The sequence below is a fragment of the Oreochromis niloticus genome, linkage group LG9 (genome assembly GCF_001858045.2).
Source record: "Oreochromis niloticus isolate F11D_XX linkage group LG9, O_niloticus_UMD_NMBU, whole genome shotgun sequence".
In the NCBI taxonomy this organism is placed as follows: Eukaryota; Metazoa; Chordata; class Actinopteri; order Cichliformes; family Cichlidae; genus Oreochromis; species Oreochromis niloticus.
The window spans coordinates 27,288,453-27,310,093 of NC_031974.2; the positions used below are offsets into that span (position 1 = coordinate 27,288,453).

Consider the following 21,641-nt stretch of genomic DNA (forward strand, 5'->3'; position numbering starts at 1 on the left):
GCTATATCACTTTGACGCCGTTTTAATCCGCTCCAATGCCTTATCTTTTTCCCTCTCTCAATTCCCTCCATCATCCCTGCCTACACCCTCCAAGTACTGGAAGGAGCTCCGTCAGACCAGCTCATGCAACAGAGCCAAATGCCCCAACAGCCCTGGGTATCTAAAACCTCAGCCTCCGGTCTCTCGGCCTTCTCAGCTTCAGTTTTTGTTCAGCTTCTCCCTGTTGTCCCTTTGTCATCTATAGCACACATGGTCTCCTTTCATCAGACTGCATCATTGTCTGCTGTCTCTCATTGCAGGTGTTTCATCACTGAGAGGGTGCGTTCTCTCATTTCTCTCTCTCCATGTCAAAAACGGGATGCCTGAAACACATGGACAGTTCAGCAGAGCTGCATAATGTTAAGAAGCCACAGCCTTCTGATGTTACAGGTCCTGTATTAATTTCCTGTGTTCATTTAGTCTGTGACATGTTGTCGCTGTAACCAGAACTGTTGCCACAATCTCTTAACAACCTGTGATCTGACGTGTGCACTTGCGTGTCTCTCAGGCAACAGACCGACCAATGGGAATGATCTGGCTGGATGTGGCAAGTCTGAGACCATTTGACCTGGTGATTCCATTCACCATCCAGAAAGGAGAGGTCACAGGTAACAAGTCTACTTAATAAACAGATAGTTTGATCATAATGATGTGTGTGTGTCATTGTTTTTGTCCTCTGCTTTAGGTGAGGTCCGAATGGCATCAGGCAAAGTTGCTAAGCTTGACATCACAGACAACAACGATGGCACAGTTGCTGACAAGTACGCTCCCACAGAGGCCGGTCTGCATGAGATGGATATCAGATACGATGGCACCCACATCCCAGGTATCTGCATATGGTCAGGAGAAATGCGTGGGAATGAAGTGCATGGAGAAAATAGTTTGGAAGGAAGTCACTAACCGCTCTTTTTCTGTCTGTCAACAGGAAGTCCCTTGCAGTTCTACATGGATTGCATGAACGGTGCCTATGGCCCTGGCCTTATCCACGATCCATCTGGAGATGTTCCAAGACTACATGCCTGGAAACATTCTGCCCGAAACCCACTGCTCAGCTGCAGATATTCCACTGGACATAGGAGAGCTTGACCTCATAATGACCTGTCCCCTCCCACCCCCTGCATGAGACTGTACGAGCATTGAGCAGCTCCTTCAGCAGTGGACTTTTACACCCACAGTGTAGGAAGGAGCGCGACCGCAGGTCATTCTTACCAGCAGCTGTCAGACTCTATAATCCAGTTTAACATGGTTATCTCACTCATCACCTGTTTAATTGACATATCAAATGTTTTTAATTGCTGCTGCTCACTTTACAGCTTGTTTCTACACTGTATATTTCACCAGGATCATTCACCCCTTGTGTAAATATCTCTGTACACTTTTATCTGTATATCTGTGTGTATCTATATAGAACCACTCTGCGTCTTCCTTCTATATTTTATATTCCTCTTGCTGTGTAACACCCACATTTCTCATTTGTGGGATAAAAAGGTTTATTCTATTCTATTTCAACATTAAACTCGATACTTTGTGAAAAAGTCAAAATATGGAGATTAAAGGTTCCATTTCAAGGCAAACAAATCTATTGTCGATGAGTCTGTAGGTGGGCGGCTTGATCCAAATATTTATAATATTGACAAACCAGCACTGGTATTGGTATCAGATCGATACTAGCTTTGTTTCTCTCTTCAGTCTGTCTGTAGACCACTGAACTGTATAAATGATTTTTTGGAATGAAAAAATCGTTAACTTTCCTTTTCCCTGGGGCTTTGCATCAGTCGCCTCCTCCCAGCCTCATATTTCTGACAGTGTAATCAAACAGGTGCTTTGGTTTCATCTTCTCCACAACTGTATTTCCCCTCATGGTGGGTTCTTATCATAAGTAATGTGCCAAAACGTTATTACTTGCATGGGCTCACAGTGGGTAGTTGTGGGCGGGAGTGTGTGAGCAGGGCAAACCCACGCTTAACCTCCACAGGGCAACAGAAGTTTTGACCTTTGATGTCCCTATATGGGCCCAGATGGACAAAATTATTCTGGATGGGTTTTCTAAAACCTGTAGTGGTCCAGTTCTTTAACCTGAGCCCCAAAGGGTTTTCTGAGCTTCCTGCTCGAAAATGAAATGCCCAAAATTAATTGAGTGCAATCAAAAACTCTGTGTATACAATCGTGGTATCAAAAGAAAGCTAACACTTGTGAAATGTCATCAGAGGTGTAAATATTGCAGCAGATATTACTGTGTCAAAGTTACTGAGACTGGAACACAGAAAAAGTGAGTAGATTTTATTCCCGCCTAATTTTTTTATTTATTTTTTTAACATATAACCCTTTTAAAAGCATGCTTCAGTTCACATTTCACAACAAACAAAGAAACAAACAACCTTTATTTGTCACATACACAATCATACAGGGTACAACATGTAGTGAAATGCTTGTGTCTGAGCTGCAGACATTTAATTCCCGAAATTCAGTATAAACATCATCTGTGCAAAGTTTTATGTTTCTAAAGTGAAACCGTGAAAAATGACAGCACTGCCAACACATAAATATCCAGACGTTGAACAAAAAGGCCCAATTTTGCACACATTGAACACCATGTCAGTTGAATTTTTTAGGTATTAAACAGCAGAAATTATTTAATTTTATTAACAGGCCTAAAAATACTTTTTGAGCCAATATTTTTTTTCTTTTTTTACTTTTTTTAAGTTGAACCTGGACTTAGAGAAACTGAGATTCGCTTCTTTTCCACTTGATGATCTGCTGCACCTTGCGGTGTGGTAGGATTATATCACTCACGCTTTCACACACAGCTAGTTATACATAAGACCACTGACTGACATTCTCTCATCCCTATTTTCTTTCACACCCTGGGAATTTTTGGGACTATACCCCTTGGACATTTTTTATTTGGGACTTTGAGCAATAAGCTGTTGTGTAGAACATTCTCCACATGTGAAAAGAGTGTGAGATTTACATTTGAATGTACATTGGATTTGTGTAATCTGTTTCTATAAAAGTTACGGAGTCAGGTTACTAGGGTGCACCCAGCATTGAAGCCCAGTATTGAAACGCAACATTGAAAACCAGAAGTTAACACTTGGCCAAGTCATTGTCTTGGTAGTTTATGTGTTTTACTTTTCTTTCATTTTTTGTAAGTTTCCTTTCTACAATTGTAAAGTGTCTTTAACCTGTGCTTGTCAACCTTATGGTTTATTGCACTAAAGTCGGCTGGTTCTTTTGAGGTACATTCTTATCTCTGTGTCTCATTTAAACACACTCCTGTTCTCCTAAAGTCGAAAATATTGGCCCATTGATATATTCCTTTCAACAATTCCCCTTACTGTGTTACACTTACAAAATCTTATACTGTATATAATGTATTATGTTTAATTCATGTCAATGTCAGCTAGTGTTTACTCGGGTGAGCAGTACCGGCCCACAAAGAGAATGCTCTTGGTGGGTTTATGTCGGATGAAGAAGATGAAGGGATGGTCGGCAACAAACTCAACGGGAATCGTTATAGAGCGGACTTCCATGGCAACCCCAGTGGCAGCAGCAGCCTCAGTTCCTTCTTCATTTACATCCACGAAAGCCTTGTGGACAACTTTGGACACTATCAGCTCATTTGCTGGAGACATTCCTAGTAGATGAAGAGCCCAGAAATCAGTTATGTTTTTTTTTCTTTCACGGATTATGTTTTGCAGTTTTTGTGCTCTCAATATAACTGTATAATTGATTCAGTATGTGTCATTGGTGCAATATTTCTCACCAGAGAAGTCACTCTTGTAGATATCAAAAGCGTTCTCCATTCCCATTTTGGTCAGGATTTTCTCCAAGTCATACTTCTCCTCCATCTTGAATCGAGGGAGCTTGGCATCAACCTCGTTGGGGCTCATCATGTCTGGGCGAGTCCAGTCCGCAAAATTCTGATAGGTCAGCTCCTTCTCCAGCTGTGCGGATACATTGTCACTGGCTTGTATGATTGAAATTGGCCATTTCCTTAAAGTACTGGTAAATGGTAAATGGCCTGTATTTGTATAGTGCTCATTGCGCTGGTAAGTGCATCTTACCTTTTCCAAGCCTGTGGTATCATCTTCTATGTCATTAGGCAGGAATATGAGCATGCTGAGGTCATTTCCTTTATAGGGCATCTCTAGACTCTGTCCAGAAACATTGTGTTTTTATTTATTACTCCATCAAAGATGATGTGACTTCCTAATCTAGAAATATAGGCTGATATTTGTAAAAGAAAAACAGTCATAAAAGTTTAGGTCTTTTGGATCATGCTGGTGAAATCCTGTAATAAGCTGAAAGTGATGGATGTTACCTTGCAGTTGGCCTCAGGAATGGTCGCAAAAGGAAATTTACTTTTCTGGTGCATCATCTTCACCGGCTTAGTGTCGTTCTGAAAACAAGAGGAGACAAGAGAAATGTTTTTTGTGTTTAGTCCTTCTCTCCAAATTATCTCAAAAATTTCTGTGTCATGGTTTTATTCCAGCCATTGAGTGGATTTGGATGTAGAGCACACGTCACAACACAATTTGTTCTTGTTAGCCGAAGTTTGTGATGTGCTGTTGTTTTAGATTTATTTGAGAATTTATTGGATATTACATGAATAATAAACGGTTTATGCAACTTCTGTTTTTAACCAATTGACTATGTTGTCTTTGCAGTCAAATAAAATGTTTCAAACTATGACATTATGTGTGTTTTATGTGTGTGGTACAGTATTAACCACAACTGTTGAGAGAACTTGTGCTGATGGGGGTTTTTTAACAGACATAATAGACATTGTGCTTGACTCCTCCAGGTGATGTCGTTTTCTCAGCTCATAAACTTAATATATATGTAGAGTAGCGACATCAAACCTCTTTTACATCATGGGCCACATACAGCCCACTTTAGTATTAAGTGGGCCAGTAAGACTGACCTTTCTGCAAGTGTAAAGAGTTTTAACAACACATTTAATCTCTGAGATAACATAATATATGAAAAAGAAGTGCATTTTCAGCAGTATCTCTGTTTTTCTACCTCGAAAGAAATGCTGACACCCCTTAAGTTAAAGGATAGAACCCAGATTCATAGCCTTGCATAACTGCATAAAGTTGGAAAGGGATCGTCCTAAAAGCACGATATTATCCCCTCAGAGCTCCAGGCTTTATGTTCCCATTCAGCAAAATCCACAACTTGTTTGTAGTATTACAGATCAACAGGGGTGGCTGTGGCTCTGGTGGTAAAGCAGATTAGCTACTGATCGGAAGGTTGGTGGTTCGATCCTTGGCTTCCCCAGTCAGCAAGAGTCCCCAAGTATCCCCAAGTATCTTGGGCAAGATACTAACCCCAAATTGCCCTATTCATTGGAGTGTGAATGTAGATTAGTTTGGACTTGTGTTTAGAAGTGCTTGTGTGAATGGGTGAATGAGCCATGTTGTATAGAGCACTGAGTACTCCGGGAGAGCAGAAAAGCGCTATATAAGAATCAGTCCATTTACAAAGTATAACTGCACCATCCTATGCTGCCTTTCTGCATTGTTACCTTGTTCAGTCGAAACTGCGCATCAGCAGTCATCTCCTCCTTAAACTGCGTGTTCCAGCTGCCCTTGAAGTAAATGGCATTCACGACAACCAGCTTCGTCAGGCTATCCACTGCATCCTGGCTTAGCAAGTCCTTGATTTTATCTGGTAAAAAGAATTTCTGAAAACTATTAACGATGACGTTTCTGACTGTGTTTGTGTCGGTTTCTCTTCTGCCAGCTTTGGTTTTTCAACCTCAGTAAAGCCGAGGACCTGTGACGGAGGAAGTTTTATTTGGGTTGAACACAGGAATCACTGTTGACATTTTCATAGTTTGTGAATATGTGAATACATACTTGTATTACACATGTTAGTTGGATATAAATATGTTTGAGCAGACATTCTGTGCTGATCTGCTTCCCTTTTGGAAATAAAACAATAAATCCACATAGTCTCAAATTTAAGGTTAAATATGGAGGATTATGGACACTTACAAAATACTTTTAGACCCCCGAGGTAGGCATCAAAAAGAGACTCTGTAGGCCCCTCATGAGGTCAGCTTTAAATGTTTTCTGTTTGCTTTAATTTTTTTTTTTAAACATTAAATTAGCTGTCACGTGCACGCACTCTTTCAGAAGTGCATCTGTAGTTTCTGCTGCAAATATCTTCTGTATTTCTGTGTGTGAATATGTGAATGCATACTTGTATTACACATGTTAGTTGGATATAAATATGTTTGAGCAGACATTCTGTGCTGACCTGCTTCCCTTTGAGATATGAAAAACTAATTCACATAACAAAAAGTCTCAAATTTGAGGTTAAATATGGAGGATTAGGGGCACACATTTCACCTCCCCTCTATGGTAAATATTGTAATGAAAGTATTCAGCAGATTAGAAAAGGCATGCATGTACATATTCTGCACTCAACCAAAAACTCTCAGGTAGACGTACATTATTATATTCATACAGTTAACTGTAATTGGACACTGACACATTTTTAAACAATTTGAAAATAATAAAAGAGGAAACCTGACAAACACAAAAAAGTATCAATTTAAAAAAAGAATAATTTACAAGCTACAAGACGCAAAAAACACAAAAACATGAGCAAGCTACAGCTCCAAGAAGGCAGTGAGTCCTGTCAGTTCAAACAACTGGATAAAATAAAATATTAGAAAATGTTCATAGGGTACTGTAGGGCTCTTCTGAAACACTTCTAAACAAGCATGTTTACTCTTTTTATTGAAAGCTGTAGCAGGCTGTATGTGTAAAATAGCTGCGACTTTATGCGCTCCATAATTTGAGTCATAATCCAATTTAACTACTTTTTCTTTAGATGTTATTTCTTGTAAGGTTTGATTAATTAAGTATCATTATGTGTTTGATGTGTATAGCAACTGTAGGACTTTATAAAAGAACAGTAAAGCAACAACTGACAGTTGTTTTCTTCAATAACTAAAGGATTTTATTGCAAATTGTATCAGAAATATTAAATACATTCAACCCACAAGCTCAAAACAGAGACAAACATGAACCTTTCTGTGGATTGTTTTGTGTCTGTACTTATGATTTAGTTACTAAGGGAATAGGGACCCTGACCTGCACTGTGGGCTCAGTGGGGGCCCAAGAAAAAAGTTCTGCCCCGGGCTCCCTGAGGTGGTTGATCCAGCCATGATGATGACTGTTGATGAAGAGATGCTGGAAACAAACAGGAGTGCAGTGGAATGTTTATGTTACCTGGCAACACAATGGAGTTCAATGGTAACATTCTTATAGAACCTGACACATAACAACAGTCTTTAGGCAACATTTTCTTCACCTTTAAACGTCACTGAGTGAACACATACTCTTCAGAGCAGCGGAAGAAAATCTTGAAACTTCACTTTTAAGCTGGATTTTATAACATAGAACTGAACCATCACTGAATATCATTGGTGAGTACTTACAGAGATATTTAAAGGTCATTTTGGTTGATTTCATGGAACATCTAAATAATACACTTAACTCTTTCAACCCCACAATTTGTCCTTCAATGTTGTGTGATGGAGTAGTGAACCAGGAAATTCACATCATGTAAAAACACAAGAATCAAGAAACAAGAAAGAAAAATTGCAGTGGCAAAATGTACTTTCAAATATATCTGAAATATTTGAATAAATCTTTAAGCTGTAACTTCCTTCACACAACACACTGTTGGTACAGATTAATCAAATTTTGGGATGCTTTAATCTCTAACAATTCATCATATTGTACTAGTTTATCACAGGAATTTCTGTAAAACTTGAATCTGCAAGTATTGAATCTACAGTATTTCCCACTGCACCACAGTTCAGACGTTAGTACTTTAATGCTGTAACTGGCTGAGCTGAAGCTGAACTAAAAGTAAAGAACAACTGAAATACGTTCACTATATTATGTAGAAGTGGGTAACGGCATGTGTAACAGTGCATTATGTTTTAAACTCTGATTGTGTCACATTTGAACAATTACAATATAAATGCAGTAAAGTCTTGAGCTAACAGAATTCATAGTTTGGGGTATTAATTACTTTTGATTTTTCATAGTTTTGAGTTTGGTTTCAATTAGTTTGCAAATGCAGCACTTTAAATGTTTTTTTTTAACTTCTTTGTAAAATAAATATCATATTTTCAAGTGTGACGTACCAGTTTTTTCACTGATAAGTTACACCTTGTTCCCTCATAGTACTTGTCCTTTGTTTAGTTCTGTATTATATAAGATGTCAGTCCCAGTCTAAGAGGATCAAACCCTCCTTTTGTGCCACAGGATCCCAGACAGAATCTGTTCAACATTCTTCTGGATGAGTTCAGACCCAAACAGCACGAAAATGGACAACAGGGAAGATCTGGAACATAACGTGCCTTGCACTTTTGACAATGTAATGTTTGGGCAAACACCCAACCCTCCACCTCCTCCTCTTTTGCCCACTGGAACACCTGTCCTGCCTTGGCCAGCAGCAGAGACTGGGTGGTTTGTTAACAACACCTTCCCGGGATCTTGTCTTCCTGCATCTCAGCAGCAAGGTCCACTCACAGTTGCTCCCACCATTATGAGGCCAGCTTACATGTACAGAGAGCCAGGGACAGATAACCAGGGACAGCTGAGACAACCAGAGGTAGTGGCAGGTGTCATTAGAGTTTCATTGATAAAAGTGCTTAAAACTTTTGCATGCTTCAGGCCAAATGAAGGAAAAACTGTTTTGTTTGAATGTAAAATCAGTCTGCTGTCACCTTTCTTGTATTTTACCCTCATATAACTTTGCTGACCAGTAAACTTCTTCACTGTTAGTGAATCACAATTCTTAAGAGTAACTCAGTCAATCTATGTATGAATGTCGTTTTAAGCACATCTCCTCTTTCTACTGATCAATTCTTCCACCTAGTGGATAGATGATAGTGTTGCAGCTTGTCTCATCACCTGTTGTGTGTTTTGTGTGTTTCAAGACTAATGTGCTCACAATTCCCGATAACGTGCTCCAGAACCTGCGTCCTGTTGGAGTACTGTACGTAAAACACACAAACACTCGAGTGAACACAGCTGCTGAACATCTCTATATTCATAACTTCTTTCTGTTATCTCATATCTGTCTCCCTTCATTTGTGTAGGAACGGTGTACCGATGTATGATTATGCCACTCCTGCTCCTCCACCTAACACCTCCGCTCCAAAGTAAGTTTGCTCTGCTGCTTTTGTTCACTGATCTACAAGTTTCTGTCATTTCTTTGCAGATGTCTGCAGGAATTATTGTAATTATCCATTAATGGTGCCTGATTTCATTCGGTTTTACAGCTTGTCTCATGTTTTTGAACTGCTTTCCTCACAGTTGTACACAGTGGTAACATGTGCTCTTACTCTGTGTTTTATTCCTGTAGAAAAAGAAAGTGCCGAGCCCAGCAGGATGAAGATCGGCCATACGTCAAGAAGCCGCCAAATGCCTTCATGCTCTATCTCAAAGAGCAGAGGCCAAAGGTCACTGCTGAACTCAATATCCCTGGAAGTGCAGCCGTAAATGCAGTGGTGGGACAGAGGGTAAGTGTGTAACTCTGCATACATTTATGCATCTGTTAATGTTGTCTGCTCATGTTTTTGCATGTGTCCCAGCTGTCCTGTAGTTATGTGTAGTAGCAGTGCTCACAGTGTGTTCTTATGGTCTTCTGTCCACAGTGGAAGTCGCTTTCAAACGACCAGAAAGCCAGATATTTCGACCAGGCTGAAACAGAAAGACGGAATCATGCCAAAGAGCATCCAGCCTGGTCGACCAAAGAAAACTATGTATGTCCAAAGTGCCAACATGCAGTTCATACATGTGTGCATCACTGCACTGAATGATGAAACAGTCACTGCACAGAGTTTGTATCAGCTAATGAAAATTCTACTGTGTTTGTTTTCAGGGCAAAAAGAGGAAGAGAATCCGACTTAGAAAAGGTGAAAGAAGATTTCTTGGTATCACAGCATTTTACATAAGAAATGTAATGAAAACGAGACAAAAATGTGTTGAAAAAAAAGAAGACTTAATGTATTTTTGTTTGTGTTGCAGAATCTGCATGTGTACATGAAGAAGAAGAAGCTCAACAAGCTAACCACTTGCGTATGAGGCCAACTGAGTCACAGCCATCTTCTTCTTCTCATTCATTTCTGACAGAGCCACATGAGCTGCCACAGACAAAGCCAGATGATAGCAGCCTGCCTCGCCAGCAGCCAGTGTGTGTGCAACTGCCAAACACACAGGCATCACCCTATACACCTCTCTCTCAAGAAAATCAGGTCTCCCCTGCCTCTCACATGAATTTCCCTGAGGACACCTCATTGGACTCCCCTGTTGCACCCCTTCAGTTCCAGACACAGGAGGCCTTTGTCACAGACAGAGAGGAAGAACTGCTGTCAATGCTGGAAGCGCTTGACCCCCTCCCCATCACTGCACAGTCTCAACAGCCCTCACCCACGCCTGCTTCTCCTGTAGATGCCTCTCAAACTGCATCAGTTCAACCCCAAGTTGATTTATTTCAAGACAGAGATGAGCCCATCTGTTTTGCTGAAATTCAAGAAGACATGTGGTCAGTGCTTGACTACCTCCCCGTCTCTCAGCAGGCTAATGTGCTCTCCTCTCCTGATTCACACAACTACTCGACTCCTAAACGAAATCTCATCTGTCCTGCTGATTCCCCTCCATCCAGATTGGCGTCCTCCCCTGTTGCATTCACTGAATTGCAGTCAACACCCCCCATCTTTTGCGAACTTATGAAAAACTATGATTTCACTATAGACTATTGGGCTGATTCCAACTGAATTAAACTGTTACTCCTGTTATTTCAACATCTCTCTTTGTGTAAATAAAAAAAAAAAAAGAAAAAAAAAAGATGCTTCTGTCATAAGTTACAGCAGGATGAAATAACCTTCATGTAGTTTATGTTTTTAACACTGCAAACCTTTTTTAGTTCTTTTGTTTCCTTTCATATTCAGCACACATCTGTCAGTGTCCACTAACTGTCAGGGAAAAGCCAAATAAAAACACTGTGGGGCCTTTTGGGACACGTGCTCATTGGGTTTACTCATAGATATCAGAAATGATCTGTTCTGTATTCAAAAGATACACGAAGGATGTTTGTATTAAATGCAATATAGTGACTGATCATATGCTGGTTTCTTTAGGGTTTTTTTCACCACTATGTTACACAAATCCAGTTTCTGACTGAAAAGGAAATCCTTTACCATTTTCTAATCAAATTCCCTGGTTTCCCATGTCAGAAATGTCATGGCTGAAAGGATCATCGCACACTGAGCTCAAACCTAAACTCTTGTGTAGTGCCACTTTCCATGTTGTACCATTTGTATTTGTGCAGATGTCTGAAAACCATTCATTTTAAAAAGTCCTGGTAACAAGAGACAGAGGTGACTTGATATATTACAGTTACTTTCCAATTTACAGAAATGATGTGACTTCTGACGTTTTCCTAGCAGGAAATGTGCTACTGTGGGACACTGAAATAATAAACAGCAAGGCACTTTTTGTTTTAATAACATTTCTTTACTTCATTTGTATGAACTAGGTTTACATTACAAAATCTTATACTGTATATAATGTGTTATGTTTAATTCATGTCAATGTCAGCTAGTGTTTACTCGGGTGAGCAGTACCGGCCCACAAAGAGAATGCTCTTGGTGGGTTTATGTTGGATGAAGAAGATGAAGGGATGGTCGGCAACAAACTCAACGGGAATCGTTATAGAGCGGACTTCCATGGCAACCCCAGTGGCAGCAGCAGCCTCAGTTCCTTCTTCATTTACATCCACGAAAGCCTTGTGGACAACTTTGGACACTATCAGCTCATTTGCTGGAGACATTCCTAGTAGATGAAGAGCCCAGAAATCAGCTATGTTTTTTTTTTCTTTAACAGATTATGTTTTGCAGTTTTTTTGCTCTCAATATAACTGTATAATTGATTCAGTATGTGTCATTGGTGCAATATTTCTCACCAGAGAAGTCACTCTTGTAGATATCAAAAGCGTCCTCCATTCCCATTTTGGTCAGGATTTTCTCCAAGTCATACTTCTCCTCCATCTTGAATCGAGGGAGCTTGACATCAACCTCGTTGGGGCTCATCATGTCTGGGCGAGTCCAGTCCACAAAGTTCTGATAGGTCAGCTCCTTCTCCAGCTGTGCGGATACATTGTGACTGGCTTGTCTGATTGAAACTGGACATTTCCTTAAAGTACTGTTAAGTGCATCTTACCTTTTCCAAGCCTGTGGTATCATCTTCTATGTCATTAGGCAGGAATATGAGCATGCTGAGGTCATTTCCTTTATAGGGCATCTCAAGAATCTGTCCAGAAACATTGTGTTTTTATTTATTACTCCATCAAAGATGATGTGACTTCCTAATCTAGAAATATAGGCTGATATTTGTAAAAGAAAAACGGTCACAAATGTTTAGGTCTTTTGGATCATGCTGGTGAAATCCTGTAATAAGCTGAAAGTGATGGATGTTACCTTGCAGTTGGCCTCAGGAATGGTTGCAAAAGGAAATTTACTTTTCTGGTGCATCATCTTCACCGGCTTAGTGTCGTTCTGAAAACAAGAGGAGACAAGAGAAATGTTTTTTGTGTTTAGTCCTTCTCTCCAAATTATCTCAAAAATTTCTGTGTCATGGTTTTATTCCAGCCATTGAGTGGATTTGGATGTAGAGCACACGTCACAACACAATTTGTTCTTGTTAGCCGAAGTTTGTGATGTGCTGTTGTTTTAGATTTATTTGAGAATTTATTGGATATTACATGAATAATAAACGGTTTATGCAACTTCTGTTTTTAACCAATTGACTATGTTGTCTTTGCAGTCAAATAAAATGTTTCAAACTATGACATTATGTGTGTTTTATGTGTGTGGTACAGTATTAACCACAACTGTTGAGAGAACTTGTGCTGATGGGTTTTTTAACAGACATAATAGACATTGTGCTTGACTCCTCCAGGTGGTGTCGTTTTCTCAGCTCATAAACTTAATATATATGTAGAGTAGCGACATCAAACCTCTTTTACATCATGGGCCACATACAGCCCACTTTAGTATTAAGTGGGCCAGTAAGACTGACCTTTCTGCAAGTGTAAAGAGTTTTAACAACACATTTAATCTCTGAGATAACATAATATATGAAAAAGAAGTGCATTTTCAGCAGTATCTCTCAGTTTTTCTACCTCAAAAGAAATGCTGACACCCCTTAAGTTAAAGGGTAAAATCCAGATTCATAGCCTTGCATAACTGCATAAAGTTGTATCATCCTAAAAGCACGATATTATCCCCTCAGAGCTCCAGGCTTTATGTTCTCATTCAGCAAAATCCACAACTCGTTTGTAGTATTACAGATCAACAAAGTATAACTGCACCATCCTATGCTGCCTTTCTGCATTGTTACCTTGTTCAGTCGAAACTGCGCATCAGCAGTCATCTCCTCCTTAAACTGCGTGTTCCAGCTGCCCTTGAAGTAAATGGCATTCACGAGAACCAGCTTCGTCAGGCTATTCACTGCATCCTGGCTTAGCAAGTCCTTGATTTTATCTGGTAGAAAGAATTTATGAAAACTATTAACTATTACCAAAGATGCACTAGTTACTGTACAACATCTTCAGCTATAAAATCAGAAAACAGGACAACAGCAAGATGGCTTTTATTTTTAAAAAAGGGGGGGGAAAGCTTTATGATCAGTATAACAGGTATAACAGGGAACAAAAATTGTAGATGCTAAGCCTACGCTTGAAGCCACTGAGGTGGTTGTTAGCGGGGGTGATGCGATGCTACTGGTATGCATGAATTAATACAACAGTCCAATAACTCCAGCAGTACTTATCTTGTCCCTTTTGGTCTTTATTCCAACATCATTTTAACATAACACCGCAGCGGTCACAAACCGTTTGCCTTCTTATGATTAACAACACACCTGACGCCGATTACGTGCGTCTACCTTAAATAAACCTACCATACAGAAACTAAAAAAGGTGACCTCTAGCAGCAAAATAAGGTATCAACCCAAAAATGGCTCCTACAAAAATAATGTCTTCTTTCAATTGGGATTAAGACTGTCGTCAAAGGAGTTTGCAAAGAAAAGCGTCTGGACTTCTTTGAGTTGCTTGAAGACGTTTCACCTCTCATCCGAGAAGCTTCTTCAGTTCTAAGGTCAAATGGCCGAGAGTCCCAGATTTAAACCCAGTGGGAGTATCCCCCCAAGGAGGGACAAAGGACCCCCTGGTGATCCTCTAATCACATGAGCCAAGGTGTGAAAGCGGGTGTGGGACCTAATCAGCCAGGGTTTCGGGTGAGCTCATTGTGAAACCTGGCCCCACCTTGTCATGTGAATTCCTGAGGTCAGATGGCCCAGGATGTGAGTGGGCGTTAAGGCGTCTGGGGAGGGAACTCAAAATTGGATTATAGATGGCAGACAGTTGGTGTCGTAAACCACCGCCTCTGTTCAAAGATGGTCGCTCACAGTGGACATAGATGGCCTCTTTCACTCCTCTTTCAAACATGAAAGAGGAGTGAATTCTGACCTCAGGAATTCACATGACAAGGTGGGGCCAGGTTTCACAATGAGCTCACCCGAAACCCTGGCTGATTAGGTACCACACCCGCTTTCACACCTTGGCTCATGTGATTAGAGGATCACCAGGGGGTCCTTTGTCCCTCTTTGGGGGGATACTCCCACTGGGTTTAAATCTGGGACTCTCGGCCATTTGACCTTAGAACTGAAGAAGCTTCTCGGATGAGAGGTGAAACGTCTTCAAGCAACTTAAAGAAGTCCAGACGCTTTTCTTTGCAAACTCCTTTGACTACGATGACCTGGATGACTGAGAACCTTCACAGACACGATTAAGACTGTCTAATTTCCAGCAGGTGGCACCACAGTCCTATAACCCTCATGGAAAGTCCTTGTTTCCTATAATTATAGATGGTAGGATTATAGGATTATAGATGATAGATTTATAAAAGCAATGAATGAATTTCCTGCTGCACTTAAGATAATATAAAGATATAGAATCAATAGCAGCCAATCCTAAATGGGCCTGAAAAATAAAAATATGTTAAAGACACAAGTAATCAAAGTAGAAGTACCCATCACATCAGACATAATATAATAAGAATAGAAGAATTGGCCTCCTACTTACAGCAACATACTGCTGTGATGGTTTTATTAATAGCATGAAACCAAACAGTAAAACCCAGAGATAATGCTGCTTAATACTGAATAGAAATTAGACTGGAAGAACTGGAAACAGAAAATAATGTGGACGGTGGACAATCCGGTAATAATGTCTCAACTGAACACAACACAACTGATCCCCGAGGATTTACAGTGGAGATCATTTAAAGTTACACACATACAGATAAAACTAGTTTACAACCAATAACCTGAATCATCATAAGAAAAGGGGAAGCCTATCATTCAGTACTGTCTCCTAGAAATTATATCTACATATATCTAAATGATTTTCCAAATATATGCTAATATATGATACATAATACATTTCCCTGATTTTGTTCAGAGGCATCAGTTAAAGAATGAAGTGCTGAAGAGGGCTCGCATTCACTTGCTCACACCACGAGCGTATGCTTACCTCGTGTCTGCTTCTCCACCCAGCTGTTGATGTGGACCCTGGCCTCCTCTGCATTTTCTTTGAAGTCCACAGACTCGAGCTCAGCTTTATAATGCTTTTTGGTGCCTTTTAAAAATTCCTGGAATTGTGAAAATAAGTCACTCGAAACAGATTCAACAAACTACGGAGACTTCAATCAAGTTCAGTCACTGTGTTAAAATATTTTCAGTCCTTTGGATGCAGTTGAAGCTTGAACTAACCAGTCAGCCTTTGTCTAATAAAAGATTAAAGCAAATAGCTTGTTGGATGCCAATTTAAGTAGCCAGCATAGACGAATACACAGTTTGTGGGTAAGCTGGTTTGTAACCTTTCGGTTCAGATGGCGGCAGTTTTTGCTGACAAGTGTAAATTTCAGTATTTCTAACTATTAAAAAGATTACTGTTTTACTTCTTTATATATTTCTTTATACTATTTGCAAATAATTTAAGAGTTTAATCTGCTGTGATGACTGGAACACAAAGAAGAGAAATGGTGCCTTGTCTCTTGTCATGAACTGTAAATAAATAAAACTGTAAAATGATTTTATTTAATTTTAGTTTTATCTGTTTAATTCTATTTCTATTTGTGTAAGTGAAAATCCAGGGAGCAGGGAGAAACGTGCACAGCTTTGGTCTCGTGACTTATAACAGGGCCCACTCCACAGGTTAGTCATTTATTGTAAGTCTAAGTAACAACAGGTTTCTTCTCAAACCTCGAGAAACGTGTAGGACCGATCCCCATAAAGTCTGTTGGCAAGACTGAGGGAGTATGGAGCATCATCCTTGTTCAGATCAGTTAGTAGTTTGGCAAACTTGGCGTGGACATCATCCTCACCGGTCTGGGGTTTCAGACACTGTGAACAGCCAGAGAAGACTTACGTGTCATAAAGCCACGCTGAACAAAAGACAGATGAAAGACAGCTAATATGGCTAACAAAAATGTTAGTTTATTTTCATTTGGTAATAGTTTTCTCATAACTGACATCCAGTGAATGATTGGATTCAAAGTCTTAAGGAACTGAAGTGCTCAGTAGTAATCTGTATTTACAAGGCCTCCTGTATCTTTTGGAAAGAATACAGAAAAAGGAAAAACAGACGAAACAAACGCTCAAATACGTTAAACAGCTATAGAAAACTTTTATGTACGCATTACCCATCATGTTGTTATACCAGCTCAGCTGTCAGTAAAACATTTAGAACATGTCTGATGTTATGCTTTTGTTGACACTGAACTTTTCACCTGCTGCATAAATCTGCTTTCTACTAATTCTGTTTTTAGGTGTTAGCTATGTGTTGGATATATGTGGTGGGAAGTTTGGTGTGAGATACTCTGGAGCTAAAACCTTGAATTTCCCTGTCAGATCACAGTTATTCGTTTTGTTACCACCTTGCGCAGATAGCCTGGCAGTCTGGTTTGCTGCTGAATCTGCGTCTGCATCTGCGTACGCGTCTGCATCCGTGTCTGCATCAGCGTCTGCATTGGCGTCTGTAGCGATGACGATGATGACGACGTTTCTGACTGTGTTTGTGTCGGTTTCTCTTCTGCCGGCTTTGGTTTTTCAACCTCAGTAAAGCCGAGGACCTGTGAGGGAAGAATTTATATTTGAGTTGAACACAGGAATCACTGCTGACATTTTCATAGTTTGTTTGTGTGTGAATATGTGAATGCATACTTGAATTACACATGTTATTTGGATATAAATATGTTTGAGCAGACATTCTGTGCTGACCTGCTTCCTTTTTTGTAAATAAAAAAATAAATCCACGTAACAAAAAGTCTCAAATTTAAGGTTAAATATGGAGGGTTATGGACACACATTTCACCTCTCCTCTATGGTAAATATTGTAATGAAAGTATTCGGCAGATTAGAAGCCATGCATGTACATATTCTGCACCAAACCAAAAACTCTCAGGTAGAAGTACATTATTATATTCATGCAATTCACTCCAAAAGTACTGGACCTGACACATATTTAAAAAGCCCCAGGAGTGTCTTCAGGAACTTAAAAGCCATCTCTACTAGATTAAGATCATGACTCGGACTTGGCCATTGAAGAATATCCCATCTCTTGTCTTGAGAAACTCTCTGGTTTCTTTTGCAACATTTTTTGGTTTCTTTCCATTTGAACTGTGAAGCTTTGTCTAAATGATTTAGCTGAATCACCATAATAGCTTATTAGTGTCGGGTTTCTGGGCTTTATTCTGTATTAAAATATAACTACTACTGTTATTAAAGCCACAAATCTTTCCCTTGCTTTGGCAAAGATCATCTGCTTTAATTTGCACTTTCAATATCTGCTTATATTCCACACATAATACTGATAGGAGCAAAACCAGCCTTTGTACACAAATCATAATGACTCCAAATCTGTTTGCCAGATTTGCAGTGAAATGAAATGATTGATGGAATCATTCTGTAATCCATATTCCTGTATAACCATCAGCAGTTTGGGTTTTTTTTGTTTTGTTTTGTTGCTTGCAGGAAACAATATTATAACAATTTACCAGTGTTCAGTTCACTTCTTCAGTAAATAGCACCACTGTGCAGTAGAAATACACCATTACAAGTAAAACATCTGCCTTTAAATGTTACTAAGGAGGAGTATACGGGTCTAAAAATATATACTGTTTCTGTATATAGAACATTATATATTATTGTCGGGGTTGGGCGGAAGCTGATTGTGTGGAGTGAGGAGGAGGACCCAAATGCAGACACGCAAAAACAAAACTTGATTCTAACAGAAAATGCGCCGTTTATTATGGCTGATTGAGCAACACAGAAATAAAGGGGCGAAATCAATTCATAGCTAAACAATAACCTAAACTGGGGAAAACTAGAAAGAAAACACAAAACATCCTAAACATGAAAAAATGTGACGTGAAGACAATAATCATGAAAAACCTTTAAAAGTGGATGAGGAATGAAAACGCACAGATTAAGTGCACACAGGAGGTGATCAGGGGAAGCGGAAACACATGGGAAAACAGCTGATTAGAATGAATATAATGATGCCACAGGGGAAGTGAAACTAAACACAATGAACATGGGACACCCGACCTCTTCAAAATAAAACAGGAAACATAACGGGATGCAGATAGGACACGAGCTTGACAACACAGGACATGCAGACATGAAACATGACAGGTTAAGACACGCAGACTCAACATGACGAACCGAAGAGGGAGACTTAAACACAGGGGGTGATGAAACAAAGAGATCTAAGAAATACTGAACTAAAACACAACCTAGGCAAAATAGAATTCATTAAGATAAGTAAACTTGTAGTTGATCGAAATGGTTGAAACTCATTTACCTTATAATGTTGAGTTGTTTATTCAGTACAATATATTTTATTAGTTCATCAAATTTTTGCAATGCAAGGTCTAAATGTGACAAGTGGGATGGAACTACAGATAATATTAAAATATTCAAACAGGAATGTTGACCTTAAAAATGGGACGAAGTGTAAAGCAGGGCAGGGTAAAGGCTGATCATTTTTGTCATTTACACAGTAAAAACGTAAAGGTTAAAAGTGTATTATAGTTTAACAACTTTGGTTGAGAAGTAAACAATTATATTTTATGTTTGTCAATTTTTTGTCCATCTCAACTTGTGTTTAAGTCACAAACACTAACGGGGGGGAAACCTGCCTGGGCTTGTTCTTGTCTAATTCCAGTAGCTAATCGGGAACTTGTCCTGACTAAAATTCAAATTCACAGTCTCCTGTTTGATGTCATGCTTCACAGTGCAGTGGAATTCATTATTCCTTTCCTGAACCTCAGCCAACACAAGCACTCCCTACCTGTTTTGCTGACACTGGGAAACCAAGTGAGTAATGAATGCCTGCACAGACACTTTCTCCTGTCACACCCCACTCTGCCTGTTGGGTTAAAACTTTCCACTAGAAACCCTCCCCAAACCTTCCCATTATCCCCATTATAAATATTTATTAAAATATATTTGTGATCTCCTATTAATATGTCCTTTCAATACAAAATAACCTGCTTTTACTCTCCTTTAAATCCTTCATACATCACTGTACTGTGCACTCAGTTACCCGAACACCTGAAACCACACCTTCCTCTTTTTATCTTGATGAGACAGATTCACACACACTTCCCGTAATATTTGAAAGCAGACACTCTGATCCAAATGGGTGCGTCAACATGTATGTATTTCACAACATGTGCATATTCTACCTCTGACATCTGTGTGGCTGTGCTGCCCCTCGCCCCCAGCATCAGCATGGCGAGGGCTGCAGAGATGCTGAGACCAGAGTAGAAGATATTTCCAGTGCTGTCCTCCTCACTCAACGTTTTGAGCATAGCCAGAGAGAAGGCAGTGCTAGCTTTGGATACAGGGACTGATGATGCCATTGTGTCTAAAACAAAGAAAGAAAATATGTCAAACCGATGTCAGATATTAATCTGTTGATACAGGTTGCCACTTTTTTCTGTCACTTTTTTTGATATAGTGAGAAACAATCAGGCTTCTTATAAAATTCAAAGACTTAAAGCAACAGACACTTGTTCTTTATAACTTCTGCATTTCTTTCTGGTATCCTGACCTTAAGCTTGTGGGCAAAATCCTGTCTGATGGTGATCTGTTCCTACCTTTTCAGCATTTGTGGGTTTCTGTTTGTACACTCACTTTTTAAGGAATGTCCTCAAAAACCAACGATCCAGGAGCAATTTGGTGGCAATCTGTGTGTTTTTCAGTGTGATGATGCAAAAGGCAAAGTGATAACAATGCAGCTTGGAGATAATCAAATTAATATTTGGGATCCAGGAAACTCTTTGGATCTTAGTCTGATCTATAATCTATGATCAATCCTTAAAAGTGCAATGATGAGGCAGGGATGGGTCCTCATCAGTCAGGATCTAGCCCAGAAGCTGATGCCAGGAAGAATTTCAGAAGATAAGAAGCAGAAGGGTCACATTTGATTTGTTTCCCAATAAAAGAAACTTATGAAATGTTTATGATTATTCAATAGAAACATGTAGAGAATAAGCTGAATAAAAAAGGGAACATGTATAAAACACAAAATTTGCACCATTCCCAAAGTTTTTGTCAATGACTTCGGACAAAACGCATTTTCCTCATGATCTCTTCACTTACCTTTAAATCTCTGTTGATCCCGATAAACTGTATCAGAAGGTATGAAAGAAGAGCTGTTAGTCGCGTAAAGTCTGACCGTTACCTTTCTCTGTTACCTTTCTTATCCTCACGCTCCAGTAACAATGAGGTACATCCTCTACTTCCTGACGTAAAATCTTCCTCTGACTCAAGGAATGATCCAGACTGTTTCAGTTAAATGACGCAGAGTTTAAGCCATCTCTGACACGCCCAGGCTCATGTAGGTGGCTTCAGCATGAGAAATAATTGAGAGTTCACACCCATTAGTGAAACATGCACCCACCCTGGTGGGTGCACATCTAGTGCCAATGGGTGTGTCTTGGACCCGTTTCCTCAAGTTACCCTGAAAAGAAAAAACTCATACAGAAAAGGGATGGATGGATAAATGGATGCTAAGAAGAAGAGTGCAAGTAATAGTTGATAGTCTATTTAATAATCTTTAGAAGCAGCTGCATACAAATGTTCTTTGTTTACAATGTTTATATGTGAGGTGTGTTTGAGATGCTGTGCAAATGAGTCACATTTTTCACATGCAGAAGTATGTCTGGTGGGTAGGTGCGTTATGACCAATCATACAAAGAGATCACTTTCCACTGAAAGGGAAGGTCTTTAAAATTTTCCTTGTTTAAATTAATCACAGAATGACTAATCCAAAAAAACAGAAAGACTGGAAGCGCTCCAATAGATGTCATTTGAAAGGACTCTTGTCCATTTACACTGAAAATATTTGGATAATGTTTGATGTTTGATTCTAAACCATATTTGCACACATTTTTTTTTCTCAGTCTACTACATGATGACAAAAATGACAAA

General features: G+C 39.5%; 3 protein-coding genes across 6 annotated transcripts; 1 reads left to right on the forward strand and 2 right to left on the reverse strand.

Annotated features, from left to right (window-relative positions):
• Positions 1 to 3,409: 3,409 nt before the first annotated feature.
• On the reverse strand, positions 3,410 to 5,919 carry LOC109203477 (leukocyte elastase inhibitor-like). The gene is made up of 6 exons (XM_019362850.2): positions 5,907 to 5,919; positions 5,573 to 5,715; positions 4,364 to 4,441; positions 4,107 to 4,196; positions 3,806 to 3,986; positions 3,410 to 3,676 (listed from the first exon to the last, which is right to left on the reverse strand). Exons 1-6 carry the CDS (start codon positions 5,917 to 5,919, stop codon positions 3,450 to 3,452), a joined length of 732 nt encoding a protein of 243 aa, XP_019218395.1. The 3' UTR covers positions 3,410 to 3,449.
• A 1,430-nt stretch (positions 5,920 to 7,349) lies between these two features.
• On the forward strand, positions 7,350 to 10,906 carry LOC109194146 (transcription factor 7-like 1). 2 transcript variants are annotated; one of them, XM_025910598.1, is made up of 8 exons: positions 7,350 to 7,486; positions 8,337 to 8,685; positions 9,014 to 9,072; positions 9,176 to 9,238; positions 9,442 to 9,598; positions 9,734 to 9,841; positions 9,961 to 10,012; positions 10,107 to 10,906. In XM_025910598.1, the coding sequence occupies exons 2-8, from the start codon at positions 8,371 to 8,373 to the stop codon at positions 10,853 to 10,855; spliced, it is 1,503 nt and encodes a 500-aa protein (XP_025766383.1). In that variant the 5' UTR covers positions 7,350 to 7,486; positions 8,337 to 8,370; the 3' UTR covers positions 10,856 to 10,906. The 2 variants fall into 2 exon arrangements, with proteins under 2 accessions (XP_025766383.1, XP_005471746.1); XM_005471689.4 differs by having other exon boundaries at positions 9,961 to 9,994.
• Positions 10,907 to 11,572: 666 nt separating this feature from the next.
• On the reverse strand, positions 11,573 to 21,039 carry LOC100712479 (leukocyte elastase inhibitor). 3 transcript variants are annotated; one of them, XM_019363448.2, is made up of 10 exons: positions 20,906 to 21,039; positions 19,892 to 20,073; positions 17,078 to 17,272; positions 16,404 to 16,544; positions 15,673 to 15,790; positions 13,479 to 13,621; positions 12,557 to 12,634; positions 12,300 to 12,389; positions 12,043 to 12,223; positions 11,573 to 11,912 (listed from the first exon to the last, which is right to left on the reverse strand). In XM_019363448.2, the coding sequence occupies exons 2-10, from the start codon at positions 20,066 to 20,068 to the stop codon at positions 11,686 to 11,688; spliced, it is 1,350 nt and encodes a 449-aa protein (XP_019218993.1). In that variant the 5' UTR covers positions 20,069 to 20,073; positions 20,906 to 21,039; the 3' UTR covers positions 11,573 to 11,685. The 3 variants fall into 3 exon arrangements, with proteins under 3 accessions (XP_019218993.1, XP_019218994.1, XP_019218992.1); XM_019363449.2 differs by having other exon boundaries at positions 20,893 to 21,012; XM_019363447.2 differs by having other exon boundaries at positions 20,811 to 21,009.
• Positions 21,040 to 21,641: the final 602 nt, after the last annotated feature.

What these genes read in the sequence shown, in the direction of transcription:
- LOC100712479 (XM_019363448.2), bottom strand. Translation starts at nt 20,068, where the DNA reads ATGGCATCATCAGTCCCTGTATCCAAAGCTAGCACTGCCTTCTCTCTG. An exon ending in CGCAGTTTCGACTGAACAAG is followed by an intron (nt 12,635 to 13,478) that starts GTAACAATGCAG and finishes TCTTGTTTTCAG; the next exon opens with AACGACACTAAGCCGGTGAA. An exon ending in TTCCTGAGGCCAACTGCAAG is followed by an intron (nt 12,390 to 12,556) that starts GTAACATCCATC and finishes GTTTCTGGACAG; the next exon opens with ATTCTTGAGATGCCCTATAA.
- LOC109194146 (XM_025910598.1), top strand. Translation starts at nt 8,371, where the DNA reads ATGAGTTCAGACCCAAACAGCACGAAAATGGACAACAGGGAAGATCTG. An exon ending in ATGCAGTGGTGGGACAGAGG is followed by an intron (nt 9,599 to 9,733) that starts GTAAGTGTGTAA and finishes TTCTGTCCACAG; the next exon opens with TGGAAGTCGCTTTCAAACGA. An exon ending in GGTCGACCAAAGAAAACTAT is followed by an intron (nt 9,842 to 9,960) that starts GTATGTCCAAAG and finishes GTTTGTTTTCAG; the next exon opens with GGCAAAAAGAGGAAGAGAAT.
- LOC109203477 (XM_019362850.2), bottom strand. An exon ending in TTCCTGAGGCCAACTGCAAG is followed by an intron (nt 4,197 to 4,363) that starts GTAACATCCATC and finishes GTTTCTGGACAG; the next exon opens with AGTCTAGAGATGCCCTATAA. An exon ending in ATACCACAGGCTTGGAAAAG is followed by an intron (nt 3,987 to 4,106) that starts GTAAGATGCACT and finishes GTATCCGCACAG; the next exon opens with CTGGAGAAGGAGCTGACCTA.